Source organism: Chenopodium album, chromosome 2, assembly GCF_948465745.1.
Source record: "Chenopodium album chromosome 2, dcCheAlbu1.1, whole genome shotgun sequence".
Taxonomy (NCBI): domain Eukaryota; kingdom Viridiplantae; phylum Streptophyta; class Magnoliopsida; order Caryophyllales; family Amaranthaceae; genus Chenopodium; species Chenopodium album.
The window spans coordinates 79411014-79427123 of NC_137835.1; the positions used below are offsets into that span (position 1 = coordinate 79411014).

Consider the following 16110-nt stretch of genomic DNA (forward strand, 5'->3'; position numbering starts at 1 on the left):
CCAATTGATTATGGTTTGTTCCCCGGTCCTCAAAAATAGGCGATTCTGGGTTCCAGCCCTGTTTTGGACCGGTGCACAACCCTAATTGCAACTAATATAACACGGTCGAACATGAAAAGTGTTGCAACTAATGCGAAATGGATGGAGTATGTATTACCATCAAACTAAACCACTTTTTCAAATTATTGATCATCAATTAATACAATTATACCACTTTCTAAATCGATTACATACACTTCACCACTCAAATCACGCCACTCATAATAATTAATACAGAGTATCATTAATCTTTATTGCAATTATACCTCATTCAATTCAAAAGGCACACAAAAAAAATATGCCAATAATGTACAAAATATCCTCCCTTGAGTCCTTGACCACAACCAACAACAAGACCACTCACTCATTCCCTCACTCAAAATTTGTTTGGTAGGTGAGATTGTGTATTTGGTAGTACAACAAATAAAAAAAACACAACATTAAAAAAATAATAAAAAATTATTACATATAAAAACCCTTCAACATCCACCTTTTTGCCTCTTCACATTTTCATTTCTTGTTCTCTGCTATTACATCTTACCACCGAAATCTCTGCTACTTTTTTTTCATTTTTTTTTGGTTTTATTTTATTTTAATTTTCTCTCTCTAATTTTTCTTCATATGTTACAACTCAACTGAGTCAGACACACACACACACAATCCCCACTCTTCTCTCTACTGCCCTAAACAATGGGCCACAAGAAGCGCGCAACCACCACAACCTCCGCCGCCTCTCACCGGAATTTAACGTCGCCGCCGGAAACACCGCCGTCGAAGGACACCGGTTCTCCGGCGACGGAGTTGGCCGAGATGAAGCAGGAGTGTGAGAAAGCCCTAAATGCGCTTCGTCGTGGTAATCACAACAAAGCGCTGCGATTGATGAAGGAATCGAGTCAGAAATTCGAGAGTTCGGCGGTTTTTCATCGTGTTCATGGTACTATTGCGGTGAAAGTTGCGGGGATAATCGATGATCCGAATACGAAGCAGCGGCATTATCGAAACGCGGTGGAATCGGCGAGGAAGGCAGCGGCGTTGTCGCCGAATTCGATTGAGTTTGCGTCGTTTTACGCGAGTTTGTTGTTTGATACTGCGAATGATGGCAAGGATTACGAGGAGGTGGTGGCGGAGTGTGAGAGAGGTCTGTCGATTGAGAATCCAATTGATCCTATTAAGGATAATTTGAATAATCAGCATTTGGAGGATAAATCGTTGTTGAATTTGACGCCGGAGGAGAGGATTGCGCAGGTGCAGGGGGAGTTGAAAGGATTGATCCAGAAGTCGAATATCGCCTCGATTTCGACATGGATGAAGCATTTGGGAGGTCCGCCTGGGGAGGAGAAGTTTAGGTTGATTCCGTTGAGGAAGTTTGCGGAGGAGCCGTTGGATTCCAGGTATTTTTCGACGAGTAATTCGAATTCGAGGAGGCCCAATGAGATCAAGAAGGCTACTAAGACCACTGAGGAGAGGAGGAAAGAGATTGAGGTTAGGGTTGCTGCTGCTAGGTTGTTGCAGCAGAAGTCTGAGCGGGGGGAGGATGTTGAGGAGGGGAAGAATGGCGCTGGTTCGATGTCGAGTAGTGTGGTTTCTGGGACTGGTGTTAGTAAGGTTGGTGATAGGAGAAGATATGGGAGTTCTAAAAGGAATTCTAGCTTTTCTGAGCGGAAAGATCAGGTAATTTGGTTCTTGGTTTTCTTTAATCATGTTGTTTTGGCCATTTTCATTCATGTTAAGAATTTGATTATAGCTTTTCTGAGCAGAATGATCAATTAAATTTGTTCTTGATTTTACTTTGTGATGCATATACTTTCTATGAAAATAATCATGTTGTTTTTGCCATTTTCATTCATGTTAAGAATTCAATTGAGTTTGATTAGAAGGCTGTATTGGTAATTTTGTATTGTATATTGGGTGTTAGTGTTTTATGAGATTGAATTGTGGACAATGTATTAATTGCAGGTGAGGTCATTCTGGAACTCATTGAGTTCTGAAACGAAGAGGGGGTTGTTGAGTATTAGGGTTAGTGATCTTAGGGCGCATTTTAGTGGCCCGACTAGTAAGGATAGAGGTCAAGGGTGTGAGGTTTTGTCAGAGGCTCTTGAGTTTGGTAAAGCTAATAAAACTTGGAAGTTTTGGACTTGCTGTCGTTGTGGGGAAAAGTTTTCACAGGCTGATGCTCACATACAGCATGTGGTTCAGGAGCATATGGGGAACCAATTGTCAAGAGTGCAGACTGCTGTGCCACAGAGTGTTTCCAATGAGTGGGTCGAAATGCTTAGTAGTTGTTCTTGGAAACCCTTGGATTTGACTGCCTCTGTGAGGATGCTAGAAGATCAGTCAAAATCCGAAGACACTGAGTTTTCTGGAATGGAAAACCACAAGGAGCGAATTGATGACTGCTGGAATGACACTTTCGAGGAAGTGTGGGACTCATTACCGGAGAAAAAGAGCTTGGCTGATGGTTTCTGTGAGAGTAAAGAATATGATGGAGATTCAAACATCGAGTGTAAAACATGTGATAGAAAAGAAAGCTCCAAGGTGTACAGTCTTACAAATAGTTGGCCTTTATCTGATGATATTGAGCGGGCGAAATTGCTTGAGAAGGTCAGCTCTTTATTTCAAGTTCTAATTAGGCACAAATGTCTTGCTGTGACACATCTCCATAGGGTGATACACTATACCATGGAGGAGTTACAGGGCCTTTTTCCTGGCTCAAAGATTCTAAACTCTGGTGTGGATGATACCCCTTTATGTATATGCTTTTTGGGAGCTAACCAGCTTAAGAAGTTAATTAAGTTTCTACAAGATGTGTCTCATGCTTGTGGTGTGAGTAGGTATCCTGAGAAAGTCACCACAGATAATGCCAGTAATCGCTCCCAAGTTTCTGACTGCGAGGAAAGAATCATGCTTAGTGATGATGGATCATCCCTCTTATTGGATGAGAACTTACTGAATTTTGATGGCACGAGAAATGACTTGGGTTTAGGCTATTCTATTGGTGTCTCTGAGAAGAGTGTTCAGCCCGGTTCTGATTCTTTTTTGTCCTGGATATATGCTGGATCTTCTAGTGGGGAACAGGTAGCAACATGGTGTAGACTCAGAGAAGAAAGATCACAGCAAGGTATGGAATTGCTGCAGATGCTTGAGAAGGAATTTGGCCATCTCCAGAGCTTATGTGATAGGAAATTTGAGCATGTTAGTTATGAAGAAGCTCTGCAGGGATTGGAGGAGCTTTGTCTGGAAGAAAGCAAGAAGAGGGAACACAATTCTGATTTTTCTTATCGTAGCTATGAGTCGCTCCTCAGGAAGCGCAGAGATGAGCTTGTTGAAGGAGAAAATGTAGTTATGTCTGTCTGCAGTGATAGGATGGAGCTGGATGCCATCGCGAATATCTTGAAGGAGGCGGAAAATATCAATACTACTCAGTTTGGATATGAAGAAACGTATGATGGGGTAACCTCTCATCTATGTGATTTGGAAGCTGGTGAATATGACTGGAGATCTAAGGACTATCTTCATCAGTTGGACACATGCATTGAGATGGCTATCCAGAAACAAAAGGAACAGATGAATATGGAGGTTTGTGTTTGGTGCTTCAAGATTCCTGTCAAACCAAAATTTATATATTTATTTAAATTTTTTTTTTATTAGGATTGCTATCTTACCTTTTTAGCTATGCAGCTGTGCAAAATTGATGCAAGTATAATGCGGGATGTGGCCAGCATGCAGCAACTGGAGCTAAAGCTTGAACCTGTTTCTTCTCTTGATTATCGATTTGTCCTATTGCCACTTGTGAAGTCATTCATGCGGGTATGTGCAGTCCTTGTTTGAATTAGTTTTATATGCTTCATTCCTGATTTTTAACTTACTAAGTCTTGTATAACCGTTATAGGCACACTTAGAAGATCTCACAGAGAAAGACGCCACTGAGAAATCTGATGCAGCAAGAGAAGCATTCTTGGCAGAACTGGCTCTGGATTCAAAGAAAGGCAGTGGAAGTGGAAATGATAACTCAAAACAAACTCAAGATAAGATGAAAGACCGGAAAAAAAATAAAGATTCCAGGAGAAGCAAGGATTTAAAAGTATTCTTTTTAACTATACCATTCTCTAAAAGTACTTTAGATTTCTATTGAGTCTGCTCTTATCTAGATACTGTAGTCAAATCTTCGTACTTATTTGATACTGTTATATTTATGCAGGTTGGAAGCTATAATGAGCACCTTGAACCTTCTGAACAATTGTATGTCTATGCCTAATTATCATCATAATCTGTCTATATAGTCACACTTTAGAAGCCTTTCACGCCTTGTATATTTTTCCTTCTCCCATTTAATATACTTTTGTAACACCAGTGATTGTTGCAGGCTATTATAATTTGTTTATTTTTGTTTGCTGCAGTTCTCTTAGTGTTTCCTCTGATGTTGATATTGTGGATAGTGACCTAGTGCCTTTGGAAAGTAGTGATAACCTGAAAGACCTGGAGGAAGAATTTCGAAGAAAGATTGAGCTTGAGGCAGAAGAACGGAAACTTGAAGAAACTTTGGAGTACCAGAGACGGCTGGAAAATGAGGCAAAACAGAAGCTTCTTGCTGAGCGGAAAAATGTTTCAGCCCCTCAAGATGCTGAGCAGTCTGTGGTTGATGTTCCTTTGGAGCCTGGCTTCTCTGTAGCTGCACCCTGTAAGCAAGTATGATTCTTATACTTTCTGGTTTTGTATTTATGTTACTGTTCTGGTCTTGTAAATTTGAAGGAATGCACTCAAATTCGGATATGATCTCTCTCCTATTATCATAAAAAATTCCTAGTGACACACTCCTGTTACCTTAATGCAGGACCAACTGGTATTGAAGAGTGAATCTGAGAAAAACAAAGATGGTCTGGATAGAAACCTGAGGGATGGCAGTGATTGTGCTGGTGTTGCTAATGATGAATGTAATAGAAGTGATAAAAGTTATCTTAAGCAAGGTAAGCACCATAATTCTTGTTTTTTAGAACTTCCCTTGCATAATATTTCTTGAAATTGCCTTTTGGATCTGAATTCATGACAATGTGAGACTCTCATTTTCAGGATTATCTGATGGAGAAATTCCAAATGAAGTTTTGCCTTCTGAACGACGAACTGCAAGGAGAGGGAAGCGTAGGAGCTCAACAAAAATATCAGAAGGAAAGTATCACGCTGTTTCTTCTGGAAAGGAAGATATTAAAGTTGAGAATTCAGCTGCCGATATAATGCAAAAAGACCAAGTCTGGGATCAGGATGATGGTGTCAGTTGCAATGGTAGGGGTTTCTAGGTCTGCTGCTAATCAGGATGTTTTGTTTATTGCAGTTTAGTTTTCCTCATGCAGTCCTGCATGACTACTGACAGCTGCAAATAATTTCTTTAAATTTTTTTTATTTATTTTTAAATTTTTTTATTTAGACACTTATTTAATTCCGTGGATGTTTTCAAACTTATTAAAGTACCTCTGATGACAATAAAACAGTTCTTGTGCCTTTTTTCCCCACAATTTCTTCAATAACTTGGTTCATTTTGTCCATATAATGTTTTAGTGTTACTATGATCTTGGTGGAGCAGTTAAGAGCCCTCATATCTCCTAATATTTTCATGTTATTATGATGGAGTTGATGGCCCCTATTAATAGTGCTGGAGCTTTCATGCAGAATTTAAATTTGATTTTGGCATTATCTATAATATGTATAGATATATGAGGCTTTGCCAGGACCATAAGGAGCACCATATAGGATTGCCATTTAACACCAATTAGAGTTAAGGAAATAAATAAATTTGCCAGAAATAAATAGGTTTTTTGAGTTTGGGAATTGAATATTTACTTTATAGCATTAGTTTCTAGGAATTTTTTAAATAAATCAAGCATATCTTAAGCTACATAATTTAAAACTTTATAGTAATCTTTTATTGGAAATTGAAATATGCCTGAAATTACCATTCTCTTTTTCAACTTGTAGAACTTGGGATTTTTTGAAGGGAACACTGAGTCATTGATACTCAAGTTTTTTTGTTTTTTCTTTTTTTTTGTTTTTTGCCTCTTGTTTTAAACTGGTTGAGCTTGTAATCTAATATGAATGTGTCTGACAGAACATAAAAGAATAGATTGTTCTTGCTGGCAAATCATGTAAAAAGAAAGGGTCTTTATTTTTTTATCTCTTGGCTCACGGGGTTTAATTACTGGTGATGGGAAAGAGACTAACTAACTGCAGCATTATGTTGTTAGGCCTGTGTATGAGACAAATGTTCATGAGTTAAGGCTGGGTATGTGTTTCTATCTCGTGGTAGCTAGAATGACTATTTATATTCATCCTGTTGTTTTCACTCACCATACTTATTTCTTCAGGTTGTTGCTCACCTTTCACAGTTATTGATGAAAAGATGACATTACCATCATACTGTTTTGTACCCTCACCACGATCAACAATGTGATTTATATAACTGTGAAAAGTGATCAACAATGTGACAAAACCATCATACTACAGTTGATGTTGGCTGAAGTTGAAAATTTATTGGCTAATTTGAACCCTGAATCCCTGATAGGGTCTATTGTTGTGCTCGGTAATGGTAGGTCATTTTTCTTTTTTGTCTCTCCTCAGTTAGGTGGCATCTCAGATATGGTTTGTTACCTTGGACCAAACTTTGCAAATTTGGCTGCTTTGAGTGGTTGACTGGTTGTTTGTTCTTTCTTGCTCTCTCTGTCATATCTAAGTGAGCTAGCACTTGTGAAGGTATTTCATTGCATGGTACTGGTAACTGTCTTATGGTGGGATGTGTGGTGGTGGGTGATGTTGACTTTATGGGTTGAAGGTGATGTTTGTTGAGGGCTGAGGAAAGACACAGTAAAACCACTCCTGAATTGGACTTGAAATGAATGACCTGATGAGAACCTAATAAAAAATGATCTGACCCGACCTTGATCTTAAACCAATGTCACTGAAATTTATCAACTTTCCCTTAGTAAATTAATTTACAATAGACATGGCCTGATGTGGTGTTGACTGTTGACCTGATTCACTTGAACTGAATAGACTCATCACCTGAACATAACCTAGAGCAAATTGTTCCGGATCAAACCTGATTTAGCTAATCCTTTTTCCACCTAAAGTTGGTAGTGTTGGTGGATGTGGCATCCAAAGGAAAAGGAAAAGAAATAGTTTTTGCCCACTCTGTACTTTGGAGATTGAATCTTTTGTATTTCCTTTTATTACTTCAGTGAGGAATTGAGGATGGGATATAGGATGCTGGCTATGTAGTGGTGAGATCGAGCTTTGAAATGTTTGTTTTTTTTCTCAGTCCTTGATGGTGCCAGGTGGTTTAGGATGGTGATTATGGTAGTGGTGAGGATTAAATCATGCCTTCATGGCCTTGGGTGAGGTGATAGAGAAACTTGTAGGAATTATTATCCTTGAGGGGAGAGATTGGGTATAAGGAATTCGGGAGTTTAGGTGCAACCAAAAAAGAACTTTGGAGATTGAATCTTTTGTATTTCCTTTTTTTACTTCAGCGAGGAATTGAAAATGGGATAGGATGCTGGCTATGTAGTGGACTAGTGGTGAGATCGAGCTTTGAAATGTTTGGTTTTTTCTCAGTCCTTGATGGTGCCAGGTAGTTTAGGATGGTGATTATGGTAGTGGTGAGGATTAGATCATATGCCTTCACGGCCTGGGGTGAGGTGATAGAGGAGCTTGTAGAAATTTTTATCCTTGAGGGGAGAGATTGGGTATAAGGAATTCAGGAGTTTAGGTGCAACCAAAAAAGAACTTTGGAGATTGAATCTTTTGTATTTCCTTTTATTACTTCAGTGAGGAATTGAGGATGGGATAGGATGCCGGCTATGTAGTGGACTAGTGGTGAGATCGACCTTTGAAATGTTTGTTTTTTTTTTTTTTTTCTCAGTCCTTGATGGTGCCAGGTGGTTTAGGATGGTGATTATGGTAGTGGTGAGGATTAGATCATGCCTTCATGGCCTTGGGTGAGGTGATAGAGATAAACTTGTAGAAATTTTTATCCTTGAGGGGAGAGATTGGGTATAAGGAATTCAGGAGTTTAGGTGTAACCAAAAATGAACAGAGGAAAGTGAATGTTGATAAAAAAAAAAACTTAATACTAACTAAAGGAAACAAGGGTGTTTTTGAAGTGTATAATCTCTGTCTAAATCACTAAATTTGATTTTTATTTTTATAAATAGTTGCTGTACATAAACTGAACAAATAGGTCATATTGAACAATTGCACAATAAGAGATTCAAGTCATAAAAATATATTTAATGTTGCTGAAGTTGGTTGTGAGGCATCTTAAGACCAGATAATAATAATATAAAATGAAGGATTTTTTTTAATCCTTCCATTCTGCCTTCACCAAGTTTTTTGAAAATGCTTTCCCTAACAGAAGCAACTGATTGGTTATTGTAATTTGCAATTTTCTTTTTAATGTTCTTGATTTATTGTCTAAGGGTGCAATTATTGTTGATTAAGCTGTTTATGCAAGGTGCTTGGAGACTATACAGTGCATGTATATCATTGCATGACAATAGCTTCGGTGTGGTTCTTTTGGTGGCAATTCCTTGAACATGAATTCTTGTGTTTGAATTCCCACAAAGGCTTTGTGTTACTTCCTCTCTTATAAAGTGTAACTCTGTTTATTTTTATTTTTTTTTAATCTTTATTTATTTATTTATTTATTTTTTATGAAACATAAAGTGTAACTCTGTTTCTTATACATGAAAGGATAGTGGTTATTATTGTTAGTCAGGGGTTGTCCCATGAAATATTTAAATTAGGGCCTTGGGAGTAGGGGTTAGATTATAAAACTATAGAAGTGATATTATATTTTGTATTAATCCATCATCCCTTCACTGCTCTCTTCAATCATAGGTATTTGAACTGCGATTGCTGTATAACTGTCAGGTTTTCTTTGAGTTTTGATCTGATGAAAAGCAGCTATTAGTGGGTAGAAACTGGGAAAACACTGACCACTTTATCATTTTCATGATTTCCTTAAGTTGCCATTGTCATTACTTTCTGAAGCTTTATTAAATTAATTTATAAATATATAATTTATTTCTTGGAGAATGAAGTTAATGATTATGTGCTTGCTTGTAAATCAGTTGTAGATGGTGGGTCAAAAACGCTTCGACAATTACAAGCTGAAGAAGATGAGGAGGAAAGGTTTCAAGCAGATTTGAAGAAAGCTGTACGGCAAAGCTTAGGTAGTGGTGGTTTTATTTGTGCCACTGGTGTGTTGTAAACATTTATAATCTTTGAATTCTTTACTCCCTCCATACCCAAATTTCAACTCAATTTTTGTTTTGGGATTTTTCAAAAAGTTTGACTTACTTTTATTACATTCCATCTTTTTGGCAAACCTCTTTTACAATCTTACCCCTTTTGTCACACATTATTAACACCTTTCCTCACCCTTTCTTACGTTATCCAACTTTTTCTTACACCCATCCAATTTTAAATTTCTCTCTTATTTTATCGTCTTTTTCCTTACACCCACTCCATTTTTTCAACTTTACCTAGAAACAAGAGCCTATAGGCCTATAGTAAGTAAATCAAACTTATGGGAATGGAGTGTGTGTGTGTGAGTGTGTATCCCTAATTATTATATGTATATATACTTTTATTTCTGTTAGTTATATGCATACATATGGATTGTGAATGTTTTCATATGTAAGGTGCAGGTTGGTTTTGTATAACATCCTCTACTTGATATTGGTGATTGTGTTATTAGATATTGTCACATTACACATGGATTCACAATATTTTATTGCTTTTTTTAATATAATGAGTAGCTGCTTTCTTCTTTTTTTATTTTTATTTATTTATTATCCTCGTGTTACTTTATTATACATTACACATAGATGTGGTATACATGGGTAAGGAATATTCAGTTGAACTATAAAATTTGTTGTCCTTTTTTCTTTTTTTTTTTTTTAAAGGAAACGATGTTTCATCTTTGTTGCAGAGCCTTAAGCTTATGTTTGTGTTCCATCCTAGCTTAGGTCAGCCTTTCCTTTTTGTTTATTTATGTTTGAGGAGTAAGATATTGGTTAGGTATTTTTTAGACTCAGTGTATTTGTTATCTTAATAAATCAAACATATCTTTGTGTTGTGATATCTGGTTGTTAATCTAAATGTCATATGATATACACATTGAGACTCATAAGTAAAGTTCATTGAAAAAAATACATTATTTAGTTACATGAATCTTAAAAAAAAAAAAAAAGAAAAAAGAAAAAAAAAAAAAAAAAAAAAAAGGGAGATCATGTATAAATTCTATCCTTTGAAAATGGGGTTGGACAGAGTATCCACCAGTCTAAGATGGCATAGAAGACTGAAATTGCTTATAGCCTGGCAACAAGGAACATTATATGATATAAAAATGGCCTTGCTTATTTTAACTATTGATTGAATTAGCTCTGTGGGGTAAGTGGTTTGTGTTAGTTCAGAATTTCTCTTGATTTTAAACATTGTGTTTATTGATGCTCTCTTGGCTCGATAAGATGAGGACCTCAGTTTAACTCTTCTGATTTTTTTATTTTTTTTTTAAAATTTTTATTTTATTTTGCCAGATACATTTCAAGCCCGTAAGAAGCTGCCTTTGGTTCCTAATTCTAGGGTAGTACAACATACCTTGCAGAATGCAGATGGTTTGGGAACAGAAACTGGTGATTCGATTAGCGTAAATGTGAATGAAATGGATTCCTTTGGTGCAGGACTGCAAAATGAAATTGGTGAATACAATTGCTTCTTAAATGTGATCATTCAGGTTTGTAACATAACTCATTTTTCATTATACTTCACTTCATGCTGCCTGCAGCTATTTTGGCCTGATTTTTTCAAGTGGCTTGTCATAGTCACTGTGGCATCTAAAACGGTTCCGGGAAGAGTTTTTGAGGAGATCGCCTTCTGAGCATGTTCATGTGGGAGATCCTTGTGTTGTTTGTGCGTTGTTTGATATCTTAACAGCCTTAAGTGTAGCATCTGATGATGCCAAAGGCGAGCCAGTGGCACCTACTGCTTTGAGAATTGCTCTGAGTAATAAATTTCCAGATAGTAGTTTCTTTCAGGAGGTAAGTGTTTGTAAACTAATTTTTCTTCTTATTTATATATTTTTTAAGACTGATCCAATTTACTGCAATTAACAGGGCCAGATGAATGATGCTTCTGAAGTGCTGGATGCAATATTCGAATGCCTGCATCAATCATTTATTTCAGGTCCAGGAGGTTCTGACAGTGAGTTACTTGTAAATAACCGCTTACAGTCTTGGGATTGCTCCAGCCCTTCGTGTATAGCACACGCTCTTTTTGGGATGGATATATTTGAACAAATGAACTGCTATAGTTGTCATTTGGAGTCCAGGCATATGAAGTACACTTCTTTTTTTCATCACATTAATGCCAGTGCCCTGCGAACAATGAAGGTATAACTTTTAGAGTGTTATATTAGACACTATCAATCATTTTCTTGTTTTATGCTTCATAAGTTCATTAGGACTTCAACAATTTTATCTGTCCTTCATCATATCTACTACTTGACTCCCTATTATTTTTAGGTAATGTGTGCAGAAAGTTCATTCGACGAGCTGTTGAATTTTGTTGAAATGAATCATCAATTAGCTTGTGACCTAGAAGATGGTGGGTGTGGGAAGCTTAATCATATTCATCACATTCTCTCAAACCCTCCTCACATCTTCACTGCAGGTGACTTATAGTTCCTCTTGTCCTTTGAATATACTATTTCTTTTAAATTCAACATCTAGGTGTTTTGTTAAATGCTCTCATTGAAACCCCTAATTGGATTTCTATCATGTCTTGCAGTTCTTGGTTGGCAAAATACATGTGAGAGTGTTGATGACATTGCAGCAACTTTGTCAGCCTTGGCTACTGAGATAGACATCAGTGTGCTTTACCGTGGTCTAGATCCCAAGAATGTGCATCGCCTGGTTTCTGTGGTATGTACCTTGTCTTGATGGAAAACCTTGGATAATGTAGAAACATAAGTACTATGGTTCTGTTTGCCCATAATAAATAAATAAAAGCATCGTTGGATTGCTGTGGTGTTTGACTGTTCAATTACGAGAAAAATGTTGCCTATAGAAAAACGAAAATCTGTCAAAGGCATCTTTTTCTTTTTGTCTGCTATTGCCTAGACTTATTTGGGCGATATAGTTTGCACCTTATAAGACCTTTATTTTTTTTTATTTTTATTTTATTTTATTTTTAAAATCATGTTATATTCTCCTTTGAATGCATATTGGCACGGGTCTTCCCTCTCTATGCTTCTGAAACTTCTAAACTTCTTCCTTCTGACATGATATATTTATTCTTCTGTTATGCTCCTCAAACCTCTTTATTTTATCCTTTTAGTTTTAATCCTTGAATTTTTTTTTTGTGGTGTAATAAAACATAATCTCTTACCTAGAATCCTGTATTTGTCTCTGAAAGTCTAAATTAAGAATTTCCCATTACCGGCTTGGATCCATAATCGACCTTTATGAATGACCACATCATTAAGTATATCTAGGATTTGGTTTTTTGGTGTATGAATGACCCACATCAGTTAAGTGGGCAGTGGCTTTGGCTGATTCCCTTGAGATCCTGAAGCAGATTTGTATTTGAATGTATGGATGTGTTGGGCAACTATTTCATGCTTTTAAGCTCTATTTCTTAGAGAAAGAGTGAAAGTATAATTGTTAGTTGTTGTGATCTTTATGCTTGATGTGCATCGCCTGAAGACTTATTCAGTAACTTTAATTATAAGTCAGTTTTTATTAGGTAATTGGAAACTTCTTATTTCCTGAATCATGCAAATTGCAATGACAACATTATCCCTGATCTTTGCGCCAATCGTTTGAAGTGGCTTTTGAAAGATACCTATCTGCATATGGTAGTTACTTATATAAGTGTACTCTTTAGTCTTTAATGTGCCTTAGATCTCCCTGCAAAGCATGGCAACAGCTGAATAGTGAAGATAATTATCCTTGAAGTCTTGAAGGGGACACCCAGTCCCTTGACTTCCTTGAAATCATTTATGATACTCAATGGAAGCATTTTCCACTTCTCTAGATTTTGGTGGGTATCCTTTATCACTGCCTGGCTAAATCAAATCTGACATATATCTATATCCTCACGATGTGAAAAAAATGTACCCTTTCCATTCTGTAAGGAATCTAAATGAGTGGGGACTAGGAGAAATCTTTAAGCTTATATTCTTAACAGACTCAAGATAGAAGGACCTTCTGGTGGTTGATGCTTCATGGGTTTTCACTCATCAGTATTTTTACTTTTGTAGCCAAGCACTGAGACTCCTAGCTTGCAGTCTCTCTTTCCTCTTTTAATAATAATTATTACTCGTATTTCATTAGGCCTTGGATCCAAAGTGGGCTACATCGTTTATGTGGGGTGCTAGTTTGGAGAAGTTTAACACTTGTGAGAAAACCATCTGGTTGAAACCCAGCATAGCATTGCTGTCTCATGTGTGTATCTTATGTAATGCCAGTGTTGTGGCGGGAATCACTTGTTCTAGTATTACAAGTTGGCGAGTAATCTGTGGCAGACTTTAGGTATTATCTGATTGGATAGGCTACTCCAGCTATCGTTCTAGATGATTTGTTCGGCCATTATATGACTTTTTGGAGGTATGAGGAGTATAATATCTTTGGTGGTCTGCAACTTTCACCGTTATGTGAGTGCTTTGGTTGGGAGTGTATGATATCTTCAATTTACTTATTTTTGTGAAAACCAATTGTAGCCTTAGGTAGTCTTTGGGCTTATACATTTATACGGTTATACCGCAGGGTCTGTCATGTTTGTCTTAGATGTGACATATGAATGAGCTGTTACTTTCCATCTCACTTGATTTCGGGATCTAGAGTTCTAGTCCCTGGGTTCATATTGTGTTTTACTCCATGAGCAAAACGTGTTCTTATCTTAAAAAGTATTTCACTTGGTTTGCAGGTTTGCTATTATGGCCAACATTATCATTGCTTTGCTTATAGTCATGAACGTCAGAGATGGATAATGTATGATGACAAGACAGTGAAGGTAAATTTTACTTTCTTCAGCATCCACAGTTAATTGGTTCTTTTCATCCCTTTAATTATTGATAAACATTTTCTTGTCAGGTCATTGGCACCTGGGAGGAGGTCCTTTCCATGTGTGAAAGAGGGCATTTACAACCCCAGGTTCTCTTTTATGAAGCTGCAAACTGACTGAATGCAGGGCCTGGTCCATTATAGCTAGAGAATGAGAGGGTAAACGGCAAAATTGTCTGTCGTTATAAATAATGCCTTTTGATTAAGTCATTGATATCTTCCAGAAAGTTGAAAAAGTTCGATGATTGAAATCCTAATTTCTGCTAGAAAGAGGATTAGAGAGAGAAAAGTTTTGCTCACTGAAGAGTATCTGACACAGCGTCTTCCTGGAACGGAGTCAAAACAACACTGAAATGATACTGGAAGATGCTTCATTAAAGGTCCATGTACTTGAGATAAGATGTCATATCATACTGCAGTGTTATCGGAAATTGAGGAGCATCTGCCATCGGTGTCTTCCTCAAAGGAAATTATTGGCAAAGGCTCATTGTATACTAGTATATTTGCCTTTTGGCCACCCCTTAAGGTGGTTCTAAGGAAAGTTGAAGAATACCAACTGGCTGCAAATATTATGGGTTACAACTTACAACAAAGATTATTTACCGCCTGCAATAGGGAGAGCTAAAACAGCAAATATGTATCTTACTCAAGCTCGATTCCTCTGTTCCCTACCCCCTTTTTTAGCGCTCACCCATAGAAAAGAGCATACCTTTGGAAAAACGAAACAAGGAAATATGAGGAAATTTTTTTGTATAGGTAGTGCGGTATCCCATTGAACTTGTTGCAGGCTAGAATACTATTCAACATGAGAATTTTGACGATGAATAGAAATTGGCAGATTAGATATTGTGGTAATTTCAGTTCTTGCAGCAAAATCCCCACTCCCTGCGCCGTTCTTTTTGTGAAGAAGAATGCTGAAAGCCCTGTAATTAGGGTCATCTCATGCAAAGTTCTGGTAATCTGGTCTGTAAGCTCATTTTGCACTGAAATTCCCGTCTTCATTCAATGACAAATAAGAAAAGAAAGCAGGGAATTGGGGAAGGGGATGGGCCGGATGGGAGTGATGAATTAATGCACATTTGATGAAATGGTCTATAACTACTCCTTCCGTCCCTAAATAAAACTTCCAATTTCTTATTTCTTATTTCATTGAGTAATCATAGAACATCCAATTAAGTTAAAATAGCTTGAAGAATGGATATCTTGCATGAAATATTTAGGAATAGCTTGAAGAATGGATTAGATCAGAATGGCTTTTGGATAACACTCTAGCCTTCCAAGAGGTTAATATAGCATTCTGTCGATGATAAAATTTAGCTTTTTACATGTCTCCCAAGCTTTTTACATTTACGATTTGCTTTTCTCTTCATTCATCTTCTGTCCAGAAAGATCAAAAATCAGAAAGTCTTTTAGGACATAATACAACATGGCATATTTGAGTTTCAGTGTTTGCTTCCTGAAGAGAACTAGATCATTTGAGAACAGAAGATTATATGAATGTCTTTCCCCCTTTGCGATTACTTTGTTAGTATTATAGGGATTACTCATTTAGTGTTACAAACCTTACATGGGTTACTTCTTTAGTATTACGGGGTTAGTTAATCAGTGTTAGTTACATGGGTTACTTTTTCAATGTTATAGGGGTTACTTTGTTTATTTACGAGCAGCCACATAGTGTGGCCAATCACACACAAAACGCGCTATCATAACGGAATGTGTGTCACAATTAACCTATACATTAAACTAGTTATTGACAGGCCACACACAAATTTAAGACGGATGTCTCTTAAAGTATTACTTATTACCTCCGCTTTTTTAGTTGACGTGCATTTCTTTTTAGGAAGTTTTTTTAGTTGACACATTTTCTTTTGGGGTAATTTTTTTTACCTTATATTTACAAGCTACTCCACTTGCTTTATTATTATCTCTCTCCTCTCCTTCATATGTATGGCTAAATTGA

General features: G+C 36.9%; 1 protein-coding gene across 1 annotated transcript; it reads left to right on the forward strand.

The window, feature by feature from the left end:
* Positions 1-371: 371 nt before the first annotated feature.
* On the forward strand, positions 372-15005 carry LOC145602131 (uncharacterized). The gene is made up of 16 exons (XM_081658296.1): positions 372-1710; positions 1996-3615; positions 3718-3846; positions 3929-4120; positions 4238-4278; positions 4437-4725; positions 4871-5003; positions 5107-5316; positions 9156-9257; positions 10626-10822; positions 10911-11126; positions 11202-11477; positions 11610-11757; positions 11875-12008; positions 14014-14100; positions 14181-15005. The coding sequence occupies exons 1-16, from the start codon at positions 730-732 to the stop codon at positions 14265-14267; spliced, it is 4842 nt and encodes a 1613-aa protein (XP_081514422.1). The 5' UTR covers positions 372-729; the 3' UTR covers positions 14268-15005.
* The last annotated feature ends 1105 nt before the right edge of the window (positions 15006-16110 follow it).